The sequence below is a fragment of the Phascolarctos cinereus genome, unplaced genomic scaffold, assembly GCF_003287225.1.
Source record: "Phascolarctos cinereus isolate Bilbo 61053 unplaced genomic scaffold, phaCin_HiC Scaffold_5;HRSCAF=322, whole genome shotgun sequence".
Lineage (NCBI taxonomy): Eukaryota > Metazoa > Chordata > Mammalia > Diprotodontia > Phascolarctidae > Phascolarctos > Phascolarctos cinereus.
Genome location: NW_027555958.1, coordinates 83,997,170 through 84,023,567, shown reverse-complemented (window position 1 = coordinate 84,023,567; position 26,398 = coordinate 83,997,170). Strand labels below are relative to the sequence as shown.

Genomic DNA, 26,398 nt, shown 5'->3' with positions numbered 1-26,398 from the left:
AATGGGGAAATAAAGAGGCATCTTGCCTTAAGCCAATCTAATTTAACAAAGGGAATATTAGGCTTAACATCTAATGGATATTAAAGATTTGCCATGATTTTATTAAAGCAATTATTTTTAAAGTTATCTTCAAATTAACAGATATCAAAGGCATGGAACAAAGATGTAGCACTAGAAAGGAACTTAAAGGCAAACTAGTTCAACCACCTTCATTTTTCATATGAGGAAACTGAGGCCCAGAGAAGTGATGTGATTTGTCGAAAGTAACACAAGAAGCAAATGGAATAGTCCAGTTTCAAACCCACTCATCTCTGACTCCAAAACAAAACACTCATTTAACTGTAACATAGGGCCTCTCTCACTTTCAGCAAAACTCAGCCTTTTCTGAACATTAAGGGGTTTAATTGAAACAAGCTGAATATTTTTTTCATTTTAAATACTAAGCTCAGCCACCATTTTTTCAGTTATTCAAATATGAGAGCCTTTATTTTTCATGAACCTGTTTTACCTTTTTCCCAAGAGAAGCTCAAGAAAGCAACATCCTCTTTCAGAATAAGCTTTTCCCTATCTAATAGGAAGTCAAATTTTTGTTGCCATTCAAATATTTTGTACTATTAAACCATGACTTTACAAAACCAAAATCTAAGTGAAAGAAATAAAAATAATGTAATTAATGTATGATGCTAATATGCAGTAGTGAGAGACAGCGTGGTACAGTGGATAAAAGCTAGGCTGCCCCCAGAGCCAGAAAGACCCAGTTTTGAGTCCCACCATTAACCCCTATTTGACCATGGGCGAGTCCTTCAATCACTGAGAACTTCGGCCAACTCTGTCATTGTCAGTTACCCCATCTATCAAAATCAGTTTTCAGGTATTATCAATTCTACCTCCACAACATCCCTGGCATTCATCTCTTTCTCTCCACTATCACCTACCACCTGACTGTCTCAATAACTTCCTAATTGTTATAGCCATAGTCAAGGTGATAGGTGATAAAGACCTCTAAATTGGCTTTCCATTTCTTTCTCCTCTCCAACCAATCCTTCATCTAGCTACCAACAATATTCTTAAAGCATAGAAACCAAGTCACTCTATGATAAACTTCAGAGCTTCCATAATATATATAGGATCAAATATAAACTCCTCTGTCATTAAAAACTCTTCACTGCTTGTCTCCAACCTATCTTTTCAACCCTATTTTACATAATTCCCTTGATGCACTTTTAGGTCCGGACCAACTGGACTTCTTGCTCTTCCTCACACACAACATCTTGTTCCCATCTCTGGGCCTTTGCCCACAGATCGTCTCCCTCCTCATGAGAGAAATGATTAATAAGTAATGATTCGGGGAGATTGAGAGTTCTCCCTTTCTTTTCTATTTCCAAAACCTCAGTCTCTGATGGTAGAGTTAAAACTTCTCCTCTATCTGACCCAACCATACAAGGAATCTCTAGTCTCAGGTGAATTCCATTCAATCAAGCTTGGATGGAGACAGATCCTTTTGCCTGGATAGCCCAACGCTGGGGGTGGTCTGAGGATAGAGACAGTTTTCTATCTCTTTAATTCTGTCTCTTAAGGGTGACATGGTCACTCTCAGCCCCTCATTTTAATATAACTCACGTCCCATTATGTTAGCCCATCAGAGTTAGTTGCCACTCTTCTTCCAAAAGCACATATAAGCTCTGAGTCCACTGCCATGATTGTCTTTGGTCTAAGAGAGATGGCCAAATGACCATCCTTTTATTAATAACGTGATGGCCTCATTAATAAAATGACTAAATTTCCCAGAAACTACATCTCTTGAAATTATTTTAATCGCCATACTCGCCTCTGATGCTCACCTTAAAAACTACCTCCTATCTGAGTCCCTTCCTAATTAATTATTCTAGTTTCTAATATCTAACCACCCAAATTGCCTCCCATTTATAGAGTCTATATTTTGGATACACTTCTCTGTTTACAACTTGTCTTCTATAAGATGCAAGTTCCATGAGGGCAGGGGACTGTCACATTTATGTCTTTGTATTCTTAGTACACAGAAGACACTTAATAAATATTTCCTGATTGATCAAGATGAGGTGGCAACCTGCATTGGGAGGAGGGAGTTTCCACATTAGCTCCTTACCCAGGTGTAATCATAGGTCCAGACCATATGCACACACACAAACCACATTATATATGTTACCTCCATATTCATATCCTATATCAGAAAGTCAAACAAAAAGATTACAAAAAGGAAATTCCATTTCTCTATTTTTTTTTAACATGGGAGAAAGTCACAAAGAGTTACGTGACAGAATAATTTCTATACAGTGTGTTTTTCAAAGTTTTCAGCTTTGGAAGTAGATGGAATCTTCTATTTATGCTTCTCACAAAAAAAAATTATTTAACACCTTACTTATAACATTAGTACTAACTTGTTTTCTAAAAAGCAAGAAGAGTTCTTAACAGTACTTGGACTCACCAGAATTGGCTTCGATTAGGAGATGGATGGATTACATCAGGCCAGAAATGCCTCATGTCAGGCAAAAGATCCTGTTCAATTAAAGGAGAGAGAAATCCACGCATATTTGAGTGACATAAAATCAAGAAGGGAAATTTGGTAAATGGGTACCTTAATATATCTAAGCTACTTCCATTAAGGAATACAAAAGGTTTTGTGATTAGTATCTAGGAAGAGTTCTCTGAATGCTAAATTGAAGTAGTAACCAAAAGCTGGATTTCAAAATGCTACTTCCCAATTTAGTTCTGTTAATATCCACAACCAGTAACCACAGCTGCAAGAAGAAATGATGACCAACTTCTGGGCATCAAATGAAAAACAAAAGTTCAAGCTAGTGCTTTTAGATTTCATACCAAGGAAACATGAGTAAAGAACTAAGGTTTGGGTTGGTATGTGAGGATGGAAGAGTTGTCCTTTTCTACACCCCAAACTTCATAGTAATAATGGAAGACAAAGTCTGGCTACACATGACTCAAAGTCCACCATTTTTTCTACAACACATAATCCATTTAGCATAAATAGGGGCACAGATTTCGAGACGGAAAGGCCATCAAAAGCCATCCAGTTCAACCTCTTCCTTTTAAAGAAAAGGAAGTCGAGGCCTGGGGAGTTGGAGTGACTTGCCCAGCATCATATAAGTAGTAAACAGCAGAGGTGAAATCTGAACCCAGTTCTTCTGACTGGACAGCCAGGATTCTTTCTACTTTATCATTCCAGAATATAGACTTCAGGGAAGGGACTGTCTTTATATTCACATTTCCCAGTGCGGTGCAAATAATAGGTACCTAACAAATGCTTGTGGATTTACTGACTGGAGTAGACTTTAAGATACACTGCTCTCAGATTTTGTCTAAATGTTAAAACTATTTAATTGAGAGAAAGATATCAATACTAGCATCATGTCAAGAGAAAGCAATCCCCAAACTTAAGCACGTTCAATATTTCAGCATGAGATTAACTGAGCCAAGCCAACGTTCTTCAGGGCTCATCGGCACATTTTCAGCTTGTCTTGTTAGGTCTATGCACAGAAGAGCAGCTGTCCAGATCTTGTTTGCTTAGCCCCTCCCAGAAAGGACCACCATCCTAGGACAGATGAATTCCTTCCACATCTTCCCTATCCCAGGTTGTATGCTATGTGTGCCCTCTCCCACCATAGTCCACAGTTCCCACTGAGTGTCTCTGAAGATGGAGATAAACACGGACACCTTATTGCTTTTTCATCTCCTATCTCCCCAAACAGCTAACACTTAGGGTCATACAAGTCACCTTGATGCTTCAATGAGATTCAAGAATGCACAATGGTGGAGATGGTGACTTTAATCTTGCATTCTTGCCACCCCAACAAAGGTCCTCTTTCTCCTTATAATTATTATTTTTGTATGAAATTTATTAAGGATTTACTTCTAATATTTCTCATTTATCATGAAAAGTAAGGACATTCTTCCCATGAATGTTAATTATCTTTACATGGCAAACAGGAAAATTTTGATAAGATGGTTTATGGCGCTTCCCCTCACTGAAAGAGCTTTGGAAATAAAGTGATTAAGAACGACTGCATTAGATTAGCTCTTCAGAGAAGCGTACTCCCCCAGCGTCAATGGCAGGAATGAATGAGTATAGGTATGTTGAGAAGAGGATAAAAAAAAAAATAGAAGCTATCCCTTCTAACCTGAAGGGATATACAAGCTAGTTACAGAAATAAAATACATTAACAAGAAGCAATCAATAAATATGTACAGGCATGTATCAGTCAAATCTAATGTACTTAAAATGAACACATTTAACAATAAAGAAACTCAAGAAAGGAGTGATTATCTTCGTAGTGTTATAATGCCACAGATAAAGTTAGAAGGGCATTAGGCCATTACCCTCATTTGACAGATGGGGAAACTGGGGCCCAAAAATGTTGAGTGATTTCTATAGGTCAATAGCTAGCAGTAAGAAAGGCTTTTCTCCCCCTACATATTTACTTTGGAATTAATCAATACAAGTATTCCATAAAATCTTTAAGGTTAATTATGGCAAGCATATCATGATACTAAAACTCAGAAAATTTAATTCCAAGAACACTACTAATAAGACAGACAAGACTATTCTAGTCAGACCACAATTTAGCACTGACTTTCATTAGATAAATTAAAAAGCAATACCTTGGGAAAAAATAAAACCAAAAAAAAACAATACCTTGATCTCATCTAAATTAAAGTGCCATGATCGGTTACACTCTCCAGCTTTGTCAGGCCTAGAAACAAGAAAAAATAAAAATAAAAAATAGAAAGGAACGTTCCTCAGAACCTATGGCTAATAGTTTGCCCTTTTTTTCTACATTATATTAGAAAAGTTACAATCAACTCTTCTTTCATTAGGTAGCCTCATGCAGAGGGCGCTCTTAACATTAAAGTTTCCAATGAACAACGGTCAAATAGCATCTATTTGTAATTATTAATGCTGCACACAGAAGCAATCTAACACCAAACACTCAAATTCAATTTAGCAAGAAAACCACTAACACAATCATAATTGGAGTTTCTTTTTTAAATTGCAAAAGTTTTATTAAAACATTGGAGAGTCTTATCCTGCAAGAGGATTAATGAAAAAAGGTTCTAGTGAAGTGAGCCAGGCAATCACACTGTGCCCTCCCTCATTCACTACCCAGCTATACCAAAAAATCCTTTTCCTACAATATTCAACCCTTTCCAGTCTTCCAGTTCTGTGACAGTTCCTGATTATACCAATTCCCATTCCTTCTCTACTTATGTACTTAGTTTACTGCTGACATTTTTTCAGGAACTACAACATTTCAAGAAGGCCCGCATAAGCTGAAAAAGGTCAGCTTGGTCAAAAAGTGTTTTGATGACAAAGAAAAAGATTACAGTTCCCTTTGCTGTCAACAAGAGGTTTGACACTGCAAGGAGATGATGCATGTAAAATGCTTTGCCAACCTTCAACTGCTAAATAAATAAAGGATGTTGCAGTTATAATTACTTTTAACCAGATTTACACTTTCATTGGTGTAGAGGTCACCTGGTAAATAATTTCCTACATAAAACCAATGCTGATCAGTATCTGCTCTGCAACTAATGTAAGGTGTTGAGTCATCTGGAGCCCAGAAAATCTAAATAACTTGTCCAGGGTCACCCAGCTAGTATGTATCAGAGGCACATTTGAACCTAAGTGTTCCTGAATCTAAGACAAGTTCTCTATTCACTAGGTCACCCTGCCTCCTTAATTATTGTTGTTATTATTATTGCTGCCACTACTACTACTACTACTACTACTACTACTACTACTACTACTACTACTACTACTACTACTACTACTACTACTACTACTACTACTACTACTATTTTTTGTGACATTTTAGGGGCAGCTAGGTGCCATAGTGGATAGAGTGCTGGGACTTGAGTTAGGAAGACTCATCTTCCTGAGTTCAAATCTAGCCTCAGACACTTACTAGCTGTGTAACCTGAGCAAGTCACTTAATCCTGTTTGCCTCAGTTTCCACATCTGTAAACTGAGCTGAAGAAGGAAATGGCAAACCACTCCAGTATTTTTGCCAAGAAAACCCCAAACAGGGTTACGAAGAGTCAGACAAGACTGAAAATGACTGAACAACACAAAAATGGGATCGTTTATCACTTGCTCATTCACCAGCCGAAGTACTACTTTTGCCCTAGTAGGTAAAATTCTAATAAGGTGTATGTTTTATTGCAACTTTATAGTTAAAGCTATAATTATTAGTAGAGTTATAATCACAGAGTACTGCATGTAGAAAATTAGAAGTTATGCTATGCATACCCTTTGATCCAGCAATACCACTACTAGGTCTATATCCCAAAGAAATTTTAAAAAAAAGTAAAAGGACTTGTTTGTACAAAAATATTTATAGAAGCTCATTTTGTGGTGGCAAAGAATTGGAAATTGAGGGGATGCCTATCAACTGGGAAATGGCTGAGCAAGTTGTGTTGATTCTAATGGAATACTATTGGGCTATAAGAAATGACGAGTAAGGTGATTTCAGAAAAACTTGTAAAGACTTACATGAACTGATGCAAAGTGAAATTAGCAAAACCAGGAGAACACTGTACAGAGTTAACAACAATACTGTACGATGATCAACTGTAAATGATTTAGCTATTCTCAGTAATACAATGGTTCAAGACAATTCCAAATGACTCATGATGAAAAATGTTATCTACCTCCAAAGAAAGAACTTATGGAGTCTGAATACAAATCAAAGCACATTATTTTTTACTTTTTTGTGTGTGTTTTTTTCCCCCTTTAGGTCTGTGTCATCTTTCACAACATGACTAATGTGAAAATGTTTTGCATGACTGCACATATATAACCTATATCAGATTGCTTACTGTTTCAGGGAGGGGGCAGGTAGGAAGGGAGAAAATTTGGCAGTCAAAATTATTTTTAAATCATGTTAAAATGATGTTTATACGTAATTGGGTAAAAACAAAATAGAAGTCTTAAAATATTTAAATAAAATAAATACAAAAGAACCATTTAAAAAAAATTTTAAAAACCAAAATTTTAAAAAAAGCTGAAGTTATGGAAACTAGCCTCCCTATTTAATAGATGGGGAAATTGAAGCCCAAAATGGTTAAACAACTTGTCTAAAGTCACAAATCCAGCCAGGAGCACAATTCAGTTTTCCTGAGTCTCACAAGTTTTCCCTACAACAAAATGCCTTATTAATTAGATCAGGGCTTCTTAACCTGGGGGTATGTGGACCCCTAGAGTCCATGGATTGATTTGAGGTTCCATGAACTTAGGGGAAAAACAATACTATCATTATATATTAATAATTATATTTCTATAATTATATAATTATATATTAATAATAATATAGTATATTAATTTATAATAATATGATAACTTTATCTGTAATATCCTTTGGTTTCCTTTGTTAACATAGGTATATTATTTTCTACATTTAAAAACATTACTCTGAGAAGGCATCCTTGGCTTCCTCTGTCTGCCACGATACAAAATAATGTCCGTGACACACACAAAAAAAATCCAGGTCCAGATTCCATGATCTTACCTCTAGAGTCCCTCTCAATTACATGACTGAGCTGCATGGATAGCAGTGTGTGATGGTATGAGTAACAAATAATACGAATTTTGGCACTTGAAGGCAAGGAGAGAAATCCTACTATCACATCATAGGGATAGAGTTCACATCTCTAACAGGACAATGATAGCCTTTATTCAAAAGAAATATTATATTAAAAGGGTGATAAAAGAACACAGAAAAGAAGATATATCAAGATGATATAACCCTGTGTAGAATCCATTGATCCTAAGAAAGGAAACAAGGGAAAGAACATGTAGGGAAAGACAAAAGATAGGAGAAACAAGTGAAATATTTGTAAGAGTATACTAGAAATCACCCTGCCAGATGGAGGAAAAGGGTGATGTCTCTGATGCAGATTACAAAACTGAGAGTCAAACTGCAGTAGAGATTGAAGATAACAACTTAGACATCTGGTGGAATTCTCATTTCACCAAAAACAGGGTATCTGATAAATTCCTGACTTGGCATGCTTACATTTTCACTTCTCAGAAGGCAAAGGAAATAAAAAAGAGATCTGCTCCTTCAGAAATAATTGTGAATGAAATGAAGGAACTAGTTGATAAAGGGGAAGTGAAAGGGTAACTTGAGAAAAACTGATTGTCATCTTACTGTTTATGATAAACAGAGGAGGGTGAGGCTGGTCAGATATGTACCCTAGAATACAGAAAAATAAGTTGCAACAAATCCATAAAAGAAAATTGCTATAAACTCAGGGCCTGAGCAGACAAAAGGAGGTGATATTACAGTAGAAAAATAACTGAACTTGAGTTCAGTTTGAAGATTTGGTTGCAAGTTCCACTTCCTCAACTTACCAGGCTTGACCTCTAGTAACTTCTGTTTCCTCTTCTGTAAAATGTGAGTTATAACATTAACAGTTCCTACTTCAAAGAGTTTCTATAAAGATCATGTGAGACCATGGGTACAAAGCACTTTACAACTACAATGTGCTCCATAATGTAGGCTACCATTATTACCAAGAGGAAACATGATTCAAGATAGATAGAAGGTTCTCAAGAATGAAATTCCACTAACAAAATTATAAATGGTACCAATAAGCAAGAAAAGATGGAACTATCTAAAAATAATACACCCATAAAACTGGAGAATGGCTGACAAGTTGAGACATATGATTTTGATGGAATACTATTGTGCTATAAGAAATGATGAGTATGGGATGCTTTCAGAAAAACCTGGAAAGACTTACATGAACTCATGAGAAGGGAAGTGAGTAGAACCAGGAAAACATTGCACACAGTAACAGAAATATTGTACAATGATCCACTATGAATAACTTAGCTATTCCTGGCAATATTAAGATCTAAGACAATTCTGAAGGACCTATAATGAAAAATGCTAACCAACTTCAGGGAAAGAACTGATGGAATCCAAATAAAGATTGACACACACTGGATTTTTTTTTTTACTTTATTTTTCTTGGGTTTTTTTTTCTTTCACATAACTAATGTGGAAATATGTTTTGCATGAATGTCCATGTTAAAACCTTTATCAAATTGCTTGCCTTCTCAATGATAGAAGAAGGAAGGTAGGATGGGAGAGAATTTGGAACTCAAAATTGTAAAAAAAAAAAAAAAAAGATCAAAAGGGCAGTGAGGTGGCATAGCGGATACAGCACTGGCCCTGGAGGCAGAAGAACCTGAGTTCAAATGGAGCTTTAGACACTTACTAGCTGTGTGACCCTGGACAAGTCACCTAACCCCAAATGCCTCCCCCACCTTCCCCCCTTTCCCCTAGAAAAGGTAAAGATTTTTTACATGTAATTGGGAAAAATAAAATGTTAAAATTTTAAAAAATAAAGAGAATCCAACAAACTCAGATTAAAGCACACACATGTGCACACACACATAAAAAACGGAGCACCAATGTCTAAGAAACAAAAAGAATGGTATATAACTTTAAAAATGATGTCAGAAAGGTTTAAAGCTTAGAAGGGATTAAATCTTACAAAAAATACAATATCCTCGAAGGACATTATAAGAAAGAAAAAAGCATATTTTTCATGTTTAAAGACAGCAGCATTATTTATCGCTGAAAAACTCCCAAATGTTCATGAATCACTCCGAGGTTCCTTTCAACTCTAAACCTAACATCCTAAGAAAATGTGAGCCTCTTCTTTAGCACTGTTTAGAGTAAGAAGCACACGGAAGGGACAGACCCAATAAGGTGGGGTCTTGTGATACAATAATTAATTATGGAAGGAAAGCATAACTACTCAAGCTATTTTGCTACCACATTCTCTGAAAAGGAAACTAATCTTCAGACTAAAACAAGCAGAACTAAAAGACGGTTTAGGCAGAATTTTAGTCTAAGGTAGGTGAGTAATAGCTCTTTCAAATGAGGTTCACACCTACTGGCATGAATGAATTCTATTCCCTAAAAGAACTTGCAGACATGACCACTAACCCATTGTGGCACAATGAATATGGCAGGCCCGGGATCTGGAGTCAGAAGCCATGTCTTTAAAAACTTTCTCTGTCATTTAACCTGTATGACTCTGGGCAAATCAATTAACCTCTCTGAGACTCAAGTTTCTTCAACTGTAAAACGAATGGGTTTGATTAGATGGCCTTTAAGGTCCCTTCCAGCTTTAAATGTACAACTATCATCTCTGAGGATTCAAGAAGAACGTAAGTGACAGAAGATGGGGTATCCACTCATTCATGATTCATTGATTCTTTCACAAGTGTTTATCAAGCACCTAAATTGCAGAGAAGGTGCTCACTTGCATTGGTAAAGGGAGATGTCCTCATCTAGGTCTTCCCTATTTCAGTGAAATCACAGGTGTAGTCCCTATCCTATCCCTGTTTACAAGGATCTCTGCCAGGCACTGGAGATGCCTCTGCAAAGGCATGACCACAGGGGATGCAATGTAATGTAGAGGGAACAACAAGCTGGACAACTTGATTGGAATGTAGGGTGCCGGAAGGAGAATAATGCACAGTAAGCCCACAAGGGTAGGCTGGGGCCAGATTGGTGATGGTTTTAAAAGTTTAGTACATGAACTTGTAACCTGTCTTGGTTGCAGCAGAGAGTCTTGGTCAGAACTATGCTTTAAGAAAACCACTTTGGGAACCATGTAGAGGATGGACTGGAAAGGAAATCAGAACTTGGACACCAATCAGAAAGCTGCTGTAATAGTTCAGGAAAGAGAGGGGAAGGGGGAAGGGAATAAGCATTTATATAGTACCTACTATGTGTCAGGGACTGTGCTAAGCACTTTATAAATATTAAAATGTCATTTGATCCTCAAAACAACCTTGTGAAGTAGATAATGTTATTATTCTAATATTACAGTTAAGGAAATTAAGGCAAACAGAGATTAAGAGACTTGTCCAGAGTCACACAGCTAGTGTCTGAGGCTAGAGTTTCAGTTCTTCTTGACTCCAGACCCAGGACTCTATGGATTGCTCCATTTAGTTGCCTCTAGCTGAAAGAGGGAATGAGGGTCTGAGATAGAATAGCTGTTGGATAGAAAAGGGATAGCTATAGAACCAATAAGAGCTGAGATACTTCCCAAAGATGGCCATCTGAATGGACATAGATCACGTAGTTCCCCCATACCTACTCCAATAAAAACTTGAAATTTGTACTAGATGGAATAACGATCAAGAAATCCAATGAGAAACTATAGCAAGTAATCTCTTCTACCCCAAAACCACACAAAGAGACAGCCAGAAGACCGGGGGGTGGGGGTGGGGGTGGAAAGGCAGTAGGAAAAGGAAATGCCAGCAAAGACATTAGCCTCCCAATGTGACCAGCAATAGGCCACAGATATACGAAACCTGCAAGGCTGTGTCAAGAGGTAGCAAGAGTGGGACACCCCCTTGAGAAAGACTGAAGAAGGTCAGAGAGCCCCAGGAACGGTACTTTGGAAGCCCTGGGGAACAGCAGAGACCAGAACACCCTAGCTAAGATAGCCCATGTGTCTAGGGACTCCAGGGTCCCTAACACTATGTACTGAAATGGCAGCAAAGACCCTAAAGATACAATGCTTTGAACTTTGAAAATCCATGGGGTAGGAGGGCTGGCTAAGTAACCCTCAGAGGTGGAGTTAAACACAGGAAGCCAGAGGACCCAGGGCAAGACAATGAAGAATCAACCCCACCTACTCAATAGCTCAGCCAGGGGGGTGAAGGCTATTCAAAATAGAAAGTTCAGGAATTTAAGCTGGGGAAATGAATAAATCAAAGAAAATACCAATCAGTATGAAAAATTAGCTTGCCCAGGGTCACACAGCTAGTAAATGTCTGAGGCCAGGTGTGAACTCATTTGCCATTTCTTTCTCCAGCTTATTTTACAGATGAAGAAACTGAAGGAAACAGGGTTAAGTGACTTGCCCAGGGTCACACAGCTAGGCCAGTTTTGAACTCACAAAAGTGAGTCTTCCTGACTTTAGGCCCAGCACCTAGCTGCCCACAGAAATTTTAGGCTACGTTATATCAAGTACAGTGTTAAGATTGAAGGAAATAAGAATTCAATTATGTATTTCTCTGGTCAGAACACAGCTAGAGTGTTATCAGTTCTGAATGCCACATATTAGCTTAAATCAACATTTTTTTAAAGGCAATTGGGGTTAAGTGACTTGCCCGGGGTCACACAGCTAGTAAGTGTCAAGTGTTTGGTATGAGGCCAGATTTGAACTCAGGTCCTCCTGACCTCAGGGCCAGTGCTCTATCCACTGCACCACCTAGCTGCCCCATGAATGCCATATATTAGGAAAAATACTACAGGCAAGAACATGTCCAGAGGAGATTAGGAACCAAAATCTTTGCCATACAATGATCATTTGAAATAAGAGCTTTTTAACCTAGAGAAAAGATAACTTTGAGGGGTCTATAATCTTTGTTTCCAGTTTTTTAAAAGGGACGTCTTGTTGTTTGTCCTTCATTCTTGAAGAGTACCATGACATCAGGAAGGTGTCATTTTGACTTCCAAGTGAAATGGATTTGAGTAAGGCAGAGCTGTGCAAAGTCACCAGCTTCAACAGCAATTTGGAACTATGCCCAAAGGGCTATGAAACTGTGCACATCCTTTGATACAGCGATACCACTAATAGGTGGTCTGAAAGAGATCATGAAAAAGGGGGAAAAACTCACATGTACAAAAAATATTTTTTGTGGTGGCAAAGAACTGGAAATAGAGGAGATGCCTATCAATTGGGGAATGGCTGAACAAGCTGTGGTATACGAATGTAATGGAATACTATTGTGCTATAAGAAATGATGAACAGGCTGACTTCAGAAAAACCTGGAAAGACTTGTATGGTCTGATGCTGAGTGAAGTGAGCAGAACCAGGAGAACGTTGTACGTAGTAACAGCAATATTGTACAATGACCAACTCTGATTAGACTTAACTCTTCTCAGCAATGCAATGATCTAAGACAATTCCAAAAAACTCATGATGGAAAATGCTATCCACATCCAGAGGAAGAACTATGGAATCTGAATGCAGATCGAAGCATGTTATTTGCTCTTTTTTGTTGTGGTGGTTTTCCCCTTTTGTTCTGATTCTTCTTTCATAACATGACTAATGTGTAAATACGTTTAATATAATATAATAAAGTATGTGTAGCCTATATCAGATTGCATACCATCTTGGGGAGAGGGGAAAATTTGGAACTCAAAATCTTATATAAATGAATGTTGAAAACAAATAAAAAAATAACTATTAAAAAAATGAAAAAAAAAACCCCAAAACAAAACCAAAGTCACCAGCTTCACTCTCTTTTCCAGAGCCATCTAGGTCCAGTGGCAAGATATAGATCAGGATGACTAGAAATGGCCCCCAAAGGGACGTTTTATAAAAAAGTAAAAGAACTTGTTCTGCTCAACCACAGAGGTCAGAGGGTTCAGTAGAATGTTTTCAATAATGAAAAAAAAGCAATGGATTTAATCTACACAGAGACAAACTTCTGTTCAATATATACAACTTCCTAACAATAAGAACTATCCAAAAATGCAACAGGCTGCCTTAGAAAGTATGCCCTTACTCTATCACGTGTTAGGGATATTATAGAAAGGGGTCATGCTTCATGTAAGGGGTTGTACCTGGTCACCCCTGAGATACATTACAGTTCTGAGATTCAGAGCCTAAGTGACTTGTCAGGGATGCGTAACTGATTTACTCACGGGTCACGGGGTGGACTAGATGTCCAAACTCACATTTCAAATGTCTGTATTTACTTCATCAAATCTAACTCTGAACTGAATATATTCACCCTAACCAAGAGTAACAAAAATAAATATTGGGACTGTAGTTTCAACATGGTCATACTAAGCTTATTTGTAAATCTAAATGTTAGTTGATTAAAATTCTTACCACAGTCCATGTATTGTCCAGTAATTAGGGGGATCTCTGCAGTCATTTTCAATTTCCTAAGGGGGGGAAAAACAAAAACAAAAATGACTTCATTATTTATTTAAATACATTCTGCAGTCTTATGCAAGACTGCATACATATACATACATATGTAATGTAGAATAAATCATATATAGAGAATAAATTATATATGCATATATGTAATATAGAATAAATTATGCATATATTATTACATGCTTATAACTAATGTGTGCAAATATATATGCACATGGATATTTTAAATATTTAATCTCATTGTCGTGTTACAATTAATTTGATCTAGCAACATTCCTAGGGGTAAGGAAATAACATTTCAACATACTGAGCCTGAAAAATAAGACTACAAATTAGAATTGTAACAATTTAGAAAACAGTGTGTTTATACTGTCTGTCAGTGTAATAGTGAACTCAAGATAGTAGAGGAAGTGCTTATACTTCTTATAGGTAATTATACTGCCATACTATGAAAAATAAATGCATAAGGAAAAAAAAAGATTGAATCTAAATCAGTTTAGTTATCAGGCAGATCCAAATGATATAGCTAACAAGAGCCATGTCAGACTGATAGAGAATGGTATAGTATTGTATTAATAATAAAGGTTAAAAATAATTATTGCCTCTACATCTAGAGACAACAACTCTGTAGCTGTTGTGTCTTCATGGAACTTTATTAGATTATAGGATTTGCTCAATAGAGGAAAATGCCATTTCAATTTAAAAGCATCTGATGAAATTTAGCATGCCCATGTTAAAAAGCATAGGAGATTCCTTGAAAGGTAACTTTGTTCAGTCACCCTCTGATTATTAAAATCAAATGGGGCATAAAACAGGAAAGCAGATGCTTGCCCAAAGTGTACGCTCCTGGCGTACAGGATGTCCAGTGTAGAGTTATGTTGAAGAGGATTCCCCTCTAGATGGTGAGGTCCTTTAGGTGCTCCTATTTGAGAATGACACCACTGACTGCATTGTGCCCCGGAATACTACAAAAATTCCTGAATGAGATCCAGAATCAATTACTCCAAAGAGTTCTGTTCAACCATCCACACAAAGAAAATGCAGTGGATGAAGACGGTCTGTGGAGTAGACCACAGCATACAGCCAAAAGGATGATCCAGATAAAGATATGGCTACAGAAAGAGACACATAATAAATATGCACATATATGTATACATATATCTCCAATTAATTGATCAATTACAAATACTTATTGATATTTGTTATATTAATGCCTACTCTGTCCCAGGCATTCCACTAGGCCCTGGACAGACAAGTACTTAAAGAATGAAACAATCTCTACATGAAAGAAGCTTAAATTTTAATGGGGGAGACAAGCATACACAATATAAACAGCATAAAGTTAACCAACAAATATACAAAGTAGTTGGAGAGATCAGGAAAGACTTCGGGCAGAAGATTCCTGAGTTGTATTTAAAAGAGAGGAGCTCGATGAAATGAAGGTTATTATTTTTAGCGGCTATTTCATTTTTAAGCCTTAAAGCCTGGGCTTTTTCCATACACACACACATACATATGTATGTATGTATGTATGTATGTATGTATGTACATGTGTGTATATATGTACATGCATATGCGCGTATATATGTGTGTATGCATTTAAATAACCATTTGCATAGCCTCAGAACAGTCATTTTTCTTCTCCGCCCCAATTTCCTTTTCCTATGCAATTCTGGGCCCAATTCACTGTAAGCCAAGACAGCTTCCTAACATCCTTATTTCTGTGAAGGACACATCGTCCTCCCAGTCTCCCAAATTCCCCACCTAGGAAATATCTTTGACGCATTTCCTGTAACACCCCATACCCTTTTTTTACTTCTCTGGACCCACATCCACTTAATGGCCAGTTCTAGTCAGTTCTGCCTCCACAACACCCCTCACATCGCCCCTATCTCACACTGCCACCACCCTAGTGCAGGCCCTCATTACCTGTCATCTGGATTACCACAATAACCTCCTAATTAGTCTCCCTGCATTTAGTCTCTTCCAATCCATTCTCCACATCATCACCAAATGACCTTCCATATGTATTTTCTCACTTTATTAGAATGTAAGCTCCTTGAGACCAGACACTGTCTTGCTTTTCTACTTTTATGCACAGTTTAAAGACTTAATAAATGTTTTTCTCATTTATTCACTTATTTCTAAAGCACAAATCTGATCATTTTACCCTCTCTTCTCTTCCTTCCCCCACAATAATCTTCAGCGGCTCCCAATTATTTCCAGGATCAAATGTAAACTTCTACATTTGATATTTAAATCTCTTCTCAAGCCAGCTCTAGCATGCCTTTTTAGACATATGACACATTACTCCCCTTCATTCATTGTAGAGTACCACCAAACTGGCCTTTGCATAGGATAGCTAGCCTCCTTACTGGGAATGCATTCCCACCTCACCTCTCTGTCTTAGAATCGCTAGCTCAGCTTAAGCACTGCCTCCTACTTGTGGCTTTCCTGATTCCCCACTGCTAGTGCTTATCCTCCCCTATTTATTTTGTATTTACTTAGTATATAGCCTGTATTTACTTACATGTGTATACATTGATTCCCCTCATAGAATGTAAGCTCCTTGAGGGCAGGCACTCTTTTGTTTTTAGCTTTATACAATAGAAGGTATTAGGCGCTTAATAAATATTTGTTGATTAAGTTGTCCAACTACCTGTAGTGAAATAAGGGGAAAGGTAGAGCTATGATCTCATTAGGGAAAGAAGAGGGCCTTCACGACCCCTCCCTTTTTCTCCTGAGCTCCATGTTCTCTTTTTTTAATGCAATGGTTTGTAATTTCCTTTTGGTGGCCTTTATTAGATTTAGGATGATGGAAATTGAGGGTAATTGCTACTGGATGGCGGGACCAAAGTCTAATCAGAAATTTAGCTGTAGCTCAGCTCTGTCCCACCTTCCCAGCTACAATACAAATACCATAAAATTAAAGGTTTTTTCCTGGAGACTGAAAATCACAGAAAGCACTTGTTACCACAGGGCTTGAAGCTGGAGGGGAACATGGAAATCGTTTTGTTCAAAGCTTTTATTTTACAGCAGGGGAAACCAAGGTCCAGAGAAGTTAAATTACTTGCCCAAGTTCATGTATTATCTATAGACAATAAACAGTTCTGCACAGAATGTTAATAATAAGCTGTGGATGGGGCACAGATTAGCCTTGTTATACAGAATGCTTCCCTTGTAATTGTATTCCTGCAGTAAGATTTTACCTGTAACTGGTTTTTAAAATGCATATATTTCTAAAGCTTTAATGCACAACCCAGGTGCACAATAAATAAGCTATTACTCACTAGCAGTTCAATTAATTATCTTTACACTTAGCCCACAAAACTCCCACATCCCCTTAGACAAATGTCTCACTGAACATATGGCCTTACACTGAACATAAAGCCAGACTTGGCATAACCAAGCACACAGTAAATTCCCCAAGGCTTTACTTCTAATAACTGAAAACTCACAAACATTTATGAATCTTTTACCAAGTGGATGGCACTGTGCTAGGCACCAGGAATGCAACCGTGAGAAAGGACCATCTTTTAAGTAACTGAGCTTACAGTCTATTGGGGAAATTCAACATGCATATTTATTGCTGTTCAGTCATTTCAGTCATGTGAAAGTCTTCATGATCCCATTTGGGTTTTTTGTTTGTTTTGTTTTGGTTTGGTTTTGGGTTTTTTTTTTGGCAAAGATCCTGGAATGGTTTGCCATTTCCTTCTCCAGCTCATTTTATAGATGAGGAAACTAAGGCAAACAGGGTTAAGTGACTTGCCCAGGTTCACAGCTAGTAAGTCAGAGGCCAGATTTGAACTCATGAAGATAAGTCTTCCTGACCCTAGGCCCAGCACTCTATCCACTCTGCCTCCTAGCTGCCCCAACACGCATATAGATAAACATAAAACAAGGTGAGAAGCAATAAGGCTCGGTGGATAGAGAGCTGGCCTTGGTGGTGGGAAGATCTAGGTTAAGGCCTGACTCTAGTACATGCCAACTGTGTGATTAGACAATTCCCTAAAACAGCTACAGAGCAGTTACTGATCTGCACTCGCAGAGGATGTTTTCTATATCAGGTGTTCCTTTCTATCAATCAATGAACATTTAAGTGCCTATTATGGGCCAAGTACAATGAAATCACTTTGGATCAAAAACAACGTGTAATGTTGTTGAGAGAGAGAATACTTCATTTGCAGTTTTCAACACTATTGTTCTTCTGTCCTCCCAAGAACTCAGGTCTTAACTTAGAAAGGCCAAGGCTATCCACTGTGTGCTGGGTCATCACAAGTTATCTTGACTTTTGTCTTGCCCCTGGACTTCGATGACTCTGGAAGAGACAGTGAGGCTAACAACTATGCTTAGCTCTGCCTCACTTAAATCCAATTCACAAGCAAGTCAAAACATCACCCTTGTGATGTTATTGGTCCTCTTCAAGAATGAAGGATGAACAACAACAACAGAGAAGGCTATACAGAGTACTTACACCTGAAAGAAGCCCTGGTACACTTAATAAATGCTTACTGCCTGCCTACCTCCTAATGCCAATGTTAATATCACATAATTATCTACTGCCTTTCTGGCACTTACAGTGGGTTGGGGGCCAAAAAGCACAAACCAATGACCTAAACAACTTTATCACTGGAATTGTTTGGATCCTCAATGCCCAACACAAAACCTGCTTCAACAAATGACTGCTTGGCTTGGATTGTATCAAAAGTCCTATTGATCCTATCTCTGGAATATATCTAGGCTATTCCTCCTGCTTTTTTTCCCCTAATATCCCCATCTTTCAGGCTCAAACTATCTCTCACATGGACTACTATAACAACTTCCTAAACCATCTCTCCTTACACTCCAACCTCATCAGCACTGCTAGGTCAGTCTTCCTAGGACTCATATTTTTATCATGTCACTGCACTACTCAAAAATCTTCAGTGAAGGTAGCATCAGCTAGCTGGTGGAGTGTCTGACCTATAGTCAGGAAAAATTGGGTTCATATCCTGTCTCTAAGACTTACTAGCTGTACAACCATGGGCAAGCCATTTAAACTCTTTAATCTTCAGTTCCCTCATCTATAAAACGGGGGCAATGTCTTCAGTACTTATCTCAAAGAGTGTAAGGCTCAAAAGAGCTTTTTTTTGAAAATCTGCAAGCTCCATATAAATGTCAGTTGTAATCAAAATGGCTCCTTACTGCTTAATTACATAAATTTTGGGCCTTCCTATCTAGGATTTTAGTATTAGAATAGACTTTAGAGATCACTTAGTCCAATGACCTCCTTTGATAGAGGAGAAATGACTTGTTTGAGGTTTTACAGTACTTACGTAAGTCTTAGAGGAAGGATCTGAACCTCATATTTTAACTCCACATCCAATACTCTTTCCACTACACCATGCTGTTCCCTCAACTTGGCAATCAAAGAATCTACTCAATCTTGCTCTGACTTCACATATGTGCTAGGATTCAGCCAAACTGAACTATTTATCCTCTCCCAAGCACCAGCTGCTTTCCATTTCTGTTTTTCCTCACATTGCTGCCTAGGTATGGGATGCATAACCCTCTTCCAATTTCCACTATTGAAAATCAAACCATCCTTCGAAGACTTGGTTCAAATTTCACCTCCAGGAAATCTTTCCTAATTCCTTCATTTCTATGCCACCTATGAACTCTCATAGTCTTTTGGATGTACTTCTCTTATAACATTTGTCACATTCTATTTTGAATTAATTTGGTGTACGTCTTGACTTCCCTACTAGATTGAAAGTTCCATGAAGGCAAGACTCATACCTAATATATCTATACATCACCTCAAATAACTAGCACAATACCTTACACACAGTCAGTTCATAATAAATGTTCACTGAATGAATGAAAGATGGATGAGCAAGAACAAGAATGGGGGATAGGGAAAGGTCATCTTCTCACTTTCATTCACAGAGAGTGCTTCATGGAAAAGGTAGTAGGTACTAAGAGTGAGCCACAAAGAACGTGGAAGGAGGAAGTATGGATATATAGATTGGTTCCTTTGGGATGACAGGTGAAGGGAGAACAAAGCTTTCCTGGGGAAATTCCACATCAAGACAATAGTTCCATGTGACAAAGAAGTAACACAGTACATCAGCCATGATTCCAATTGTACAAACATTTCAACATTTTATTACATGATTGGGGGGGGGAGGGTGCAGTGCTCACCTGGTCAAAAAAAACTCACCTTACACACAGTTGTAGGCCAGTGCTGAACCATAAACAGCTTGGTCCACTCGTGGTTGCCACTACAGAAAGATAAGGAATTTATTTATCAATAATTTTTTTAAAAAGCTGCCATGAAGCCAAATGATGGCTTTCATCCAAAACCCAAAACAAATCAAAAAAAAGCTTATTTGTGACTAAGGCAGGCTGGGAATGAAATATGAAAAACACATTAAAAAATAGCTCATATTTATACAACACCTTTTTCTTGAATCCTTTTAGGTGCTTAACAAACATTGTATTCATGTTCAAGGTTTCCCTGAAGGATACCTTTAACCCTGTTTTACAGACAATGGAGACTACAGTAGATAACACAGTAAAAATCAGTATCCCAGGGAAAAATCATAATATTCTAGCTTTTTTTTTAAGCTAAAGTATAGAGTATACCAGCAGAACTAAGATTAAAACTCAAATTGAGATAGTTCAGGGTAAATTGGGAAATGTAGAGCCCTCTACACAGTTTTCATTAAAATGTTGGGTTTCATCCTCATTTCAAGTTTCTCCATAAATAAATAGCCTGTTTAAGTAATTAGATGATGAGTAAGTGTAGGATTCACAATTAAAGTGTTATGAGAAAATTAATTATAGGTTGGAACCGATGGTGATATCCAACCATGTACAAGAATAAACTAGTTGAGTTAAGAAGTTTAAAATAAATAGAAGGGAAATGCTTCTGCCCTGGTCTTACAGGGTCAAGAAGGCTGAGTGCAGATTTGTTTCTGGCATATACTAGTTTGAAATCCTAGATATATCACTTCATATCTCTAAGGTGGGAAGCTGGGTGGTACAGTGGATAGTGAGCTGTGCCTGGAGTTAGGAAGACCTGAGTTCAAATCCAGCCTCAGACACTTACTGGCTGTGTGCTCCTAGGCAAATCACCTAAACCTCTGTTTGCCTCAGTTTCCTCATTTGTAAAATGGGAATCATAGTAGTACCTACCTCCCAGTGCAGTTGTGAGGATCAAAGGAGATAATAATTGCAAAGTGCTTAGCATAGCCCAGCACATAGTAAATGACATATAAAAATTAGTCATTATTATCATTATGAAAACGAGTATAATAATGCCTGTACTACTTATCTCACAGTGTTGTTAGAAGGAAAGCATTCTGTATATACTAAATGAAGGGGGAGGAAATAATCATTTCTATGGCGCCTACTATACGCCAAGCATTGTGGTAAGCATTTTACAAGTTTATTTCATTTGATCCCCACAACAGCCCTGAGAGGTAAGTGCTATTATACCTCCATTTTACAGTGAAGGGAAATGAGGCAGGCAGAGGTTGAGTGCCTTGCCCAGGATCACCCAGCTAGTAAGTTTCTGAGACTGGATTTGAGCTCAGGTCTTCTGTGATACCAGCTGCTGTAACTATGCAAAGCTTTAATAGCTTAAAACTGCACTGAGACTTTAGGGCTATCCTCTGCGTGTGTATGTGTGTGTGTATATACACATATATATACCCTCTGTTTATATGAACACCTGTGTGTATATGTAGATACACATATACATGTGTGTAGATATATATATATGAACTGTTACTGTCTTCAAATATTAATTGGGAAGAAAAAAGGAAATTGCTCTGAGAGGAAGCACCCCCTCCCACTTCCCCCTCTGCCCCCCCACTAAAGAAGCAGTACAAGGTTATGACAATAATGAAGAAGTTGAGTGGTGATATTCAAGAGGAAGTCTAGCCAAGGGGGAGAGAGAAAAAACAAAACAAAAACACCATAAATTCTAAAGTGCCTGAACTCTAATCATTGATAAGAAAATAAGAAAAGTCATCCTGAAAACACCTGGAACCACATTTTTTAACAACTTGGAAAGAAAAAGGACATCATAGGAATCTTTATAATGTGGAATTATTAGGAAGTGACAACCTACTTGCAGAAAAACTCAAATTCAAAAGTTAAATATCAAGTCATACATAATGAAACAACTACTTTAAACAGGAGGCAAATTCTACCTTCCAATTTCTTTGCAAATATTATTTTAGAATAAAATTATACCCCATGGGTCCCAATCTTTAGTTATTCAAATAAAATTTGGATTTTGAAAGTTAGCATTCTTTTTTGTAACAAGTACATAAATGAATTCACTTAGTGTTGGGGGTTTTTTTTTAGGCTTTGAGAGGGGATAAAATGTGGAGAGGAGACAACAATTTTGAAGAAGATTAAGAATTTCCAACAAACTATCTGATGAAACAGCTATTTGTGTTGTCAGTGAAAAGAATCTAGAAATGAGTAAGGCTCCCACCAATAATGTATATCTTCTAAATTTGTGCTTTTCACTTGGGACAAAAACCCTTTTTGTCACTTAACTATCTGCATAGAAGCATAGATTTAGAGCTGAAAAGGACCTTGTAGGTCATCTATTCCAACCCATTACCAAGTTCACCACCATTCCCCCCCATTTTTCAGATGATGGCAGTGAGGCCCAGAAAGTTAAAAGTGACTTGCCCAAGGTCACAATGGTAGGATGTAGAAAAGCCAGGATTTGAAACCAGCCCCTCTGACTCCAAATCCGGACTCTTTCCATGCATCAATGCTAGTTATACAATTAAATTATTTTGGAAAGTTGATTCAAAATTTTATTTCCACAAACAACTTACCGATTGTAGAATTTGTCAGCAGCACACAAACAATAAAAAGCTAAACAAAGGGAACCCAGAATGAACACATGAGTTGTTTTTGGCTGCATTGTATTGAATCCTAAAATGAGAAAAAGACATGTAAGAAGGTTAGTCATGTTAAAAGTTAAGGGTTTCAAAACCTATGAGAAATGCTTAGAAAAATACAAGATATGGTACAAACATAAGGCATTGATATTATTTTCAAGTCTCTTCTTAGAACATGCTGGCATAACAACTGGGATTAGTATATCTAGGTAACAGCATAGAAAAAAATAAATGAAAATACTGCTTTTTCAATTTAAAAAATATGGAGAAGCAACTTAATGGGGTCCTATTTCAAATGTCCATTTAGCAACTTCCTCCTGACATATCTAGAGTTCTCTTTCAGGCTTACTTCATAGAGCCTTAAATACAGAACTGGAAGGAACCTCAGAGGTCTTAGAGAAATCCCTTCATTTTAGGGATGAGGAAAGTAAGGCCCCAAAAGATGAAGAAGTTGGGTGTGATGATACAGGGCTGGATTCCCAAAGGCCAGGGAGGCTGAAGCAGGCATCTCTCTTTGGGAGATTGGGAGTACCAGGTTAAAATGGGCTAAACCCATCACATACTCTTGAACATTAATATAGGAGGGCTCTGGGAGGGGAAGGAGAGATTGCCTAAGGAGGGATAAAGTGGCCCAGATAAGAAATGGAACAGATCAAGGTGCCCAACCGGATCAGCAGTGGAATCTGCCAGTGAGCAGCCCGTGTACTTCCAGCCAGAGTGAGAGAGGCCCTGTTTTCTAATAAATAAATGAATGAAGAGACTGCATAAGGCAGCTAGGATATGAATCTGGGCATTTAGAGCTGGGATATAAACTCTCACTCCAAAGGCAGAGCTTCTTCCATTCAATTATTCCAAAAATTCAGTTAAGAGTTATAGATAACTTCTACATAGAAGCATCACAATTAGCCTTTTCTACTCCAAGTACAGACTATGCCTCTGGAAAGGATATCAGAAATCACACATTTCATTTCAGTGATGAGAATACTGGAGGCTAAAGAGATTAAGTTAACTTGTCCAAGGTTACATAGCTAGTAAGTAGTAAGTGAAGGATTTAATCTTATTTCTTCTGACTAAAATCCATTGCTCTTTCCAGGTTAGGCCACTAACCTTACCAGAGTGGGCACTTTCTGCTTTTTTTTTTTCCTGAAATAGTGAAATACACCTTTTATTTTTGACTGAGTGCTAAAGGCAACCTAGGAATGTGGATACCTTAAAACTAGCAAGACCGGGATTGAAGTTCCACCTACCTACCCCAACATAAACTGTGTGACAATTCCCTTAAACTCTCGGCGCTTCTAACACCATAAATTACAGATTTATAGATTTGCCAATCTTCGTTGCTGTAGAGAGTTTCCACACCTGGAATTACCCCAGGAATTTGATGAAATTACTAGTCCGGTGCTGCCTCCCCCTTATCCCACTCCTCAAAAGCAACAACGAACTTGCCATTAAGAACCCAAAACTCCCTAACTATATATGAGCTAGAAATCCCCTGTCCTCCCCAAAATCACCGTGTTTTAATGTTCCTGATAAGCAAATACAAGTTTAAAAAGTACAAACTCACTGTCCCCCAACTCCACCCCATCCATGTCCTTCACAAGCACAGCAGGTCTGTGAGCAGTTGCTTTGAACACATTCCCCCGACTTTAGCCTTTTGGAGAAGAGGGGCTGAGAAGGGTCTGCAGCAGCCAGCGCCCGGCTCTGTCTCTTCCCCAGGGTTTGGCTGGAACATGGGATCCTACGCCAGCTACCACGGGAAGATTCACGTGCCCGGCTTGGCGTCCTGCGTCCATCTGGACTGCAGACCTCCAGCAGCTCCGAAGCATCTACAGTACCGGGGACAAGCCAGAGCCCCGGACTCCGCCCCACGCCCTGCATACCTGCCTTAGGGGGACGCGCACTGAAACCTGGAGCAGCAGCGCCCGACCCCAGCTGCACAGGTTTCCGTCAGCAGTCCGGAGTGTCCGGACTCCAGCCCCGCCCCTTGAGCCATTTCGGACACGTGATTCTGACGAACTATGGCCGCTGGGGTTTCGGCTCCGCCTTCTTCCTCCTCTGTTCTATTTTGCCCAGGGGCAAAAAAAAAATCCTTCTTCATTTGCTTTACTTTTAATTTGCTGAATATACCTCTTTCTTCCCCACCTACTTCCCCAAGACTGTGGTTGAATTTGGGTGGTTAAGATATAATGTTTGGTTAAGAAAAAACGCCTTCGGCAGCCGAGACAAAGTTTTCCAGAAGTTGCAAGATCTTGTCTTAATTACGCAATGCTGGTTAATAATGGCTCGTGGTTCCTCAGGGTTTGACTTGTTGATTTGGATCTTAATGCACTGAACTTCAAATCCTGTATGTGTGTTATGGTTCTAGGGAGTGGGTGTGGGAAAGGTTCAGTGGTGATCGTTCTGACACCCGGACTTGGGAAGTGTGAGAGTGAGAGGGAGAGGGAGAGGGAGGGAGAGGGACAGGGACAGGGACAGGGACAGGGACAGGGAGAGGGAGGGAGAGAGTGTGTGTCTCTGTCTGTGTCTGTGTGTGTATTATCATTTGAATAGAACTATCCCAAAACAAAATAGGCTGCCTTCAGTGATGAGTTCCCTGTTATTAGAAATATTCCAGCAGAGAATGGGATGACTTCTTGTGTGGAATATCGTAGGGAAAATTCATGCTTTGTGTAAGGGATGAATTAGAGAATTTTTTTCTAGTTCCTTTCAACTTTAGGATTCTGTGATTCTAGAAGTTAAGATCATGAAATCATAGGCTTAAAGGTAGAAGGGACCTTAGAGGTCATCCTTTCAATTATGTCATTTTACAGTTGGGGAAATTGAGGCTCAGAGATGTTAAATGACTTGACCTCAGTCTCACAGCTGGTTAAGTGTTAGAAATGAGATATGAAGCAACAGTTCTACTCTAAGTCAACACTATATCCATTCCACTCCACACTGCCCCTCAATTAGCTAGCTAATTGAAGAAGCATGTAAGTATTCATTTAATGTAGTACTGTATACACTTGCTATAATATTCACAATTTAACAATTCAAATACTATAAAATTTAATAGAAAAAAATTCCTTTATAAGGAATGGAATGAAAATTCTAATGGAAAAATGGGTATATACATATATATGTATGTATATATACATATATAGACAATGAGTAGATAGCTGTATAATGAAAAAATGGAGAAAGTGGCACATTTTAAGTATGCTTATGTAATTTCCTGGATTTTTAATCACTGCTTTTTTTTTTAGGTAGTTGGGGTTAAGTGACTTGCCCAGGGTCACACAGTTAGTACGTGTCAAGTGCTTGGTCTGAGGCTACATTTGAACTCAGGTCTTTCTGACTTCAGAGCCAGTGTTCTATCCACTGCGCCACCTAGCTGCCCATAATCACTGCTTTTCTGACTGGCACGTATGAGCTTTACCACAATCTGAAATGCTGTTATGAAAACTGCACCTGTGCTTCAGAGAATGTTTTTATTTGAATTATGACTTTGCCTAAACTGGGCC

The 26,398-nt window shown here is 38.2% G+C and overlaps 1 protein-coding gene across 3 annotated transcripts in view; it reads right to left on the bottom strand.

The window, feature by feature from the left end:
• The window catches only part of RNASET2 (ribonuclease T2), a 45,512-nt gene extending 20,605 nt beyond the window's left edge, over positions 1-24,907 (bottom strand). Inside the window, exons 1-6 of one of the 3 annotated variants that reach the window (XM_020970404.2) lie at positions 24,780-24,907; positions 22,830-22,929; positions 20,186-20,246; positions 13,930-13,985; positions 4,688-4,745; positions 2,465-2,535 (exon numbers count right to left, since the gene is read on the bottom strand). In XM_020970404.2, the coding sequence (XP_020826063.1) occupies positions 2,465-2,535; positions 4,688-4,745; positions 13,930-13,985; positions 20,186-20,246; positions 22,830-22,918 (335 nt within the window). In that variant the 5' untranslated portion in view covers positions 22,919-22,929; positions 24,780-24,907. Of the gene's footprint in view, positions 1-2,464; positions 2,536-4,687; positions 4,746-13,929; positions 13,986-20,185; positions 20,247-22,829; positions 22,930-24,459; positions 24,663-24,775 lie in introns of those variants that run through there. The other 2 variants (XM_020970403.2, XM_020970402.2) reach the window with 2 other exon arrangements.
• Positions 24,908-26,398: the final 1,491 nt, after the last annotated feature.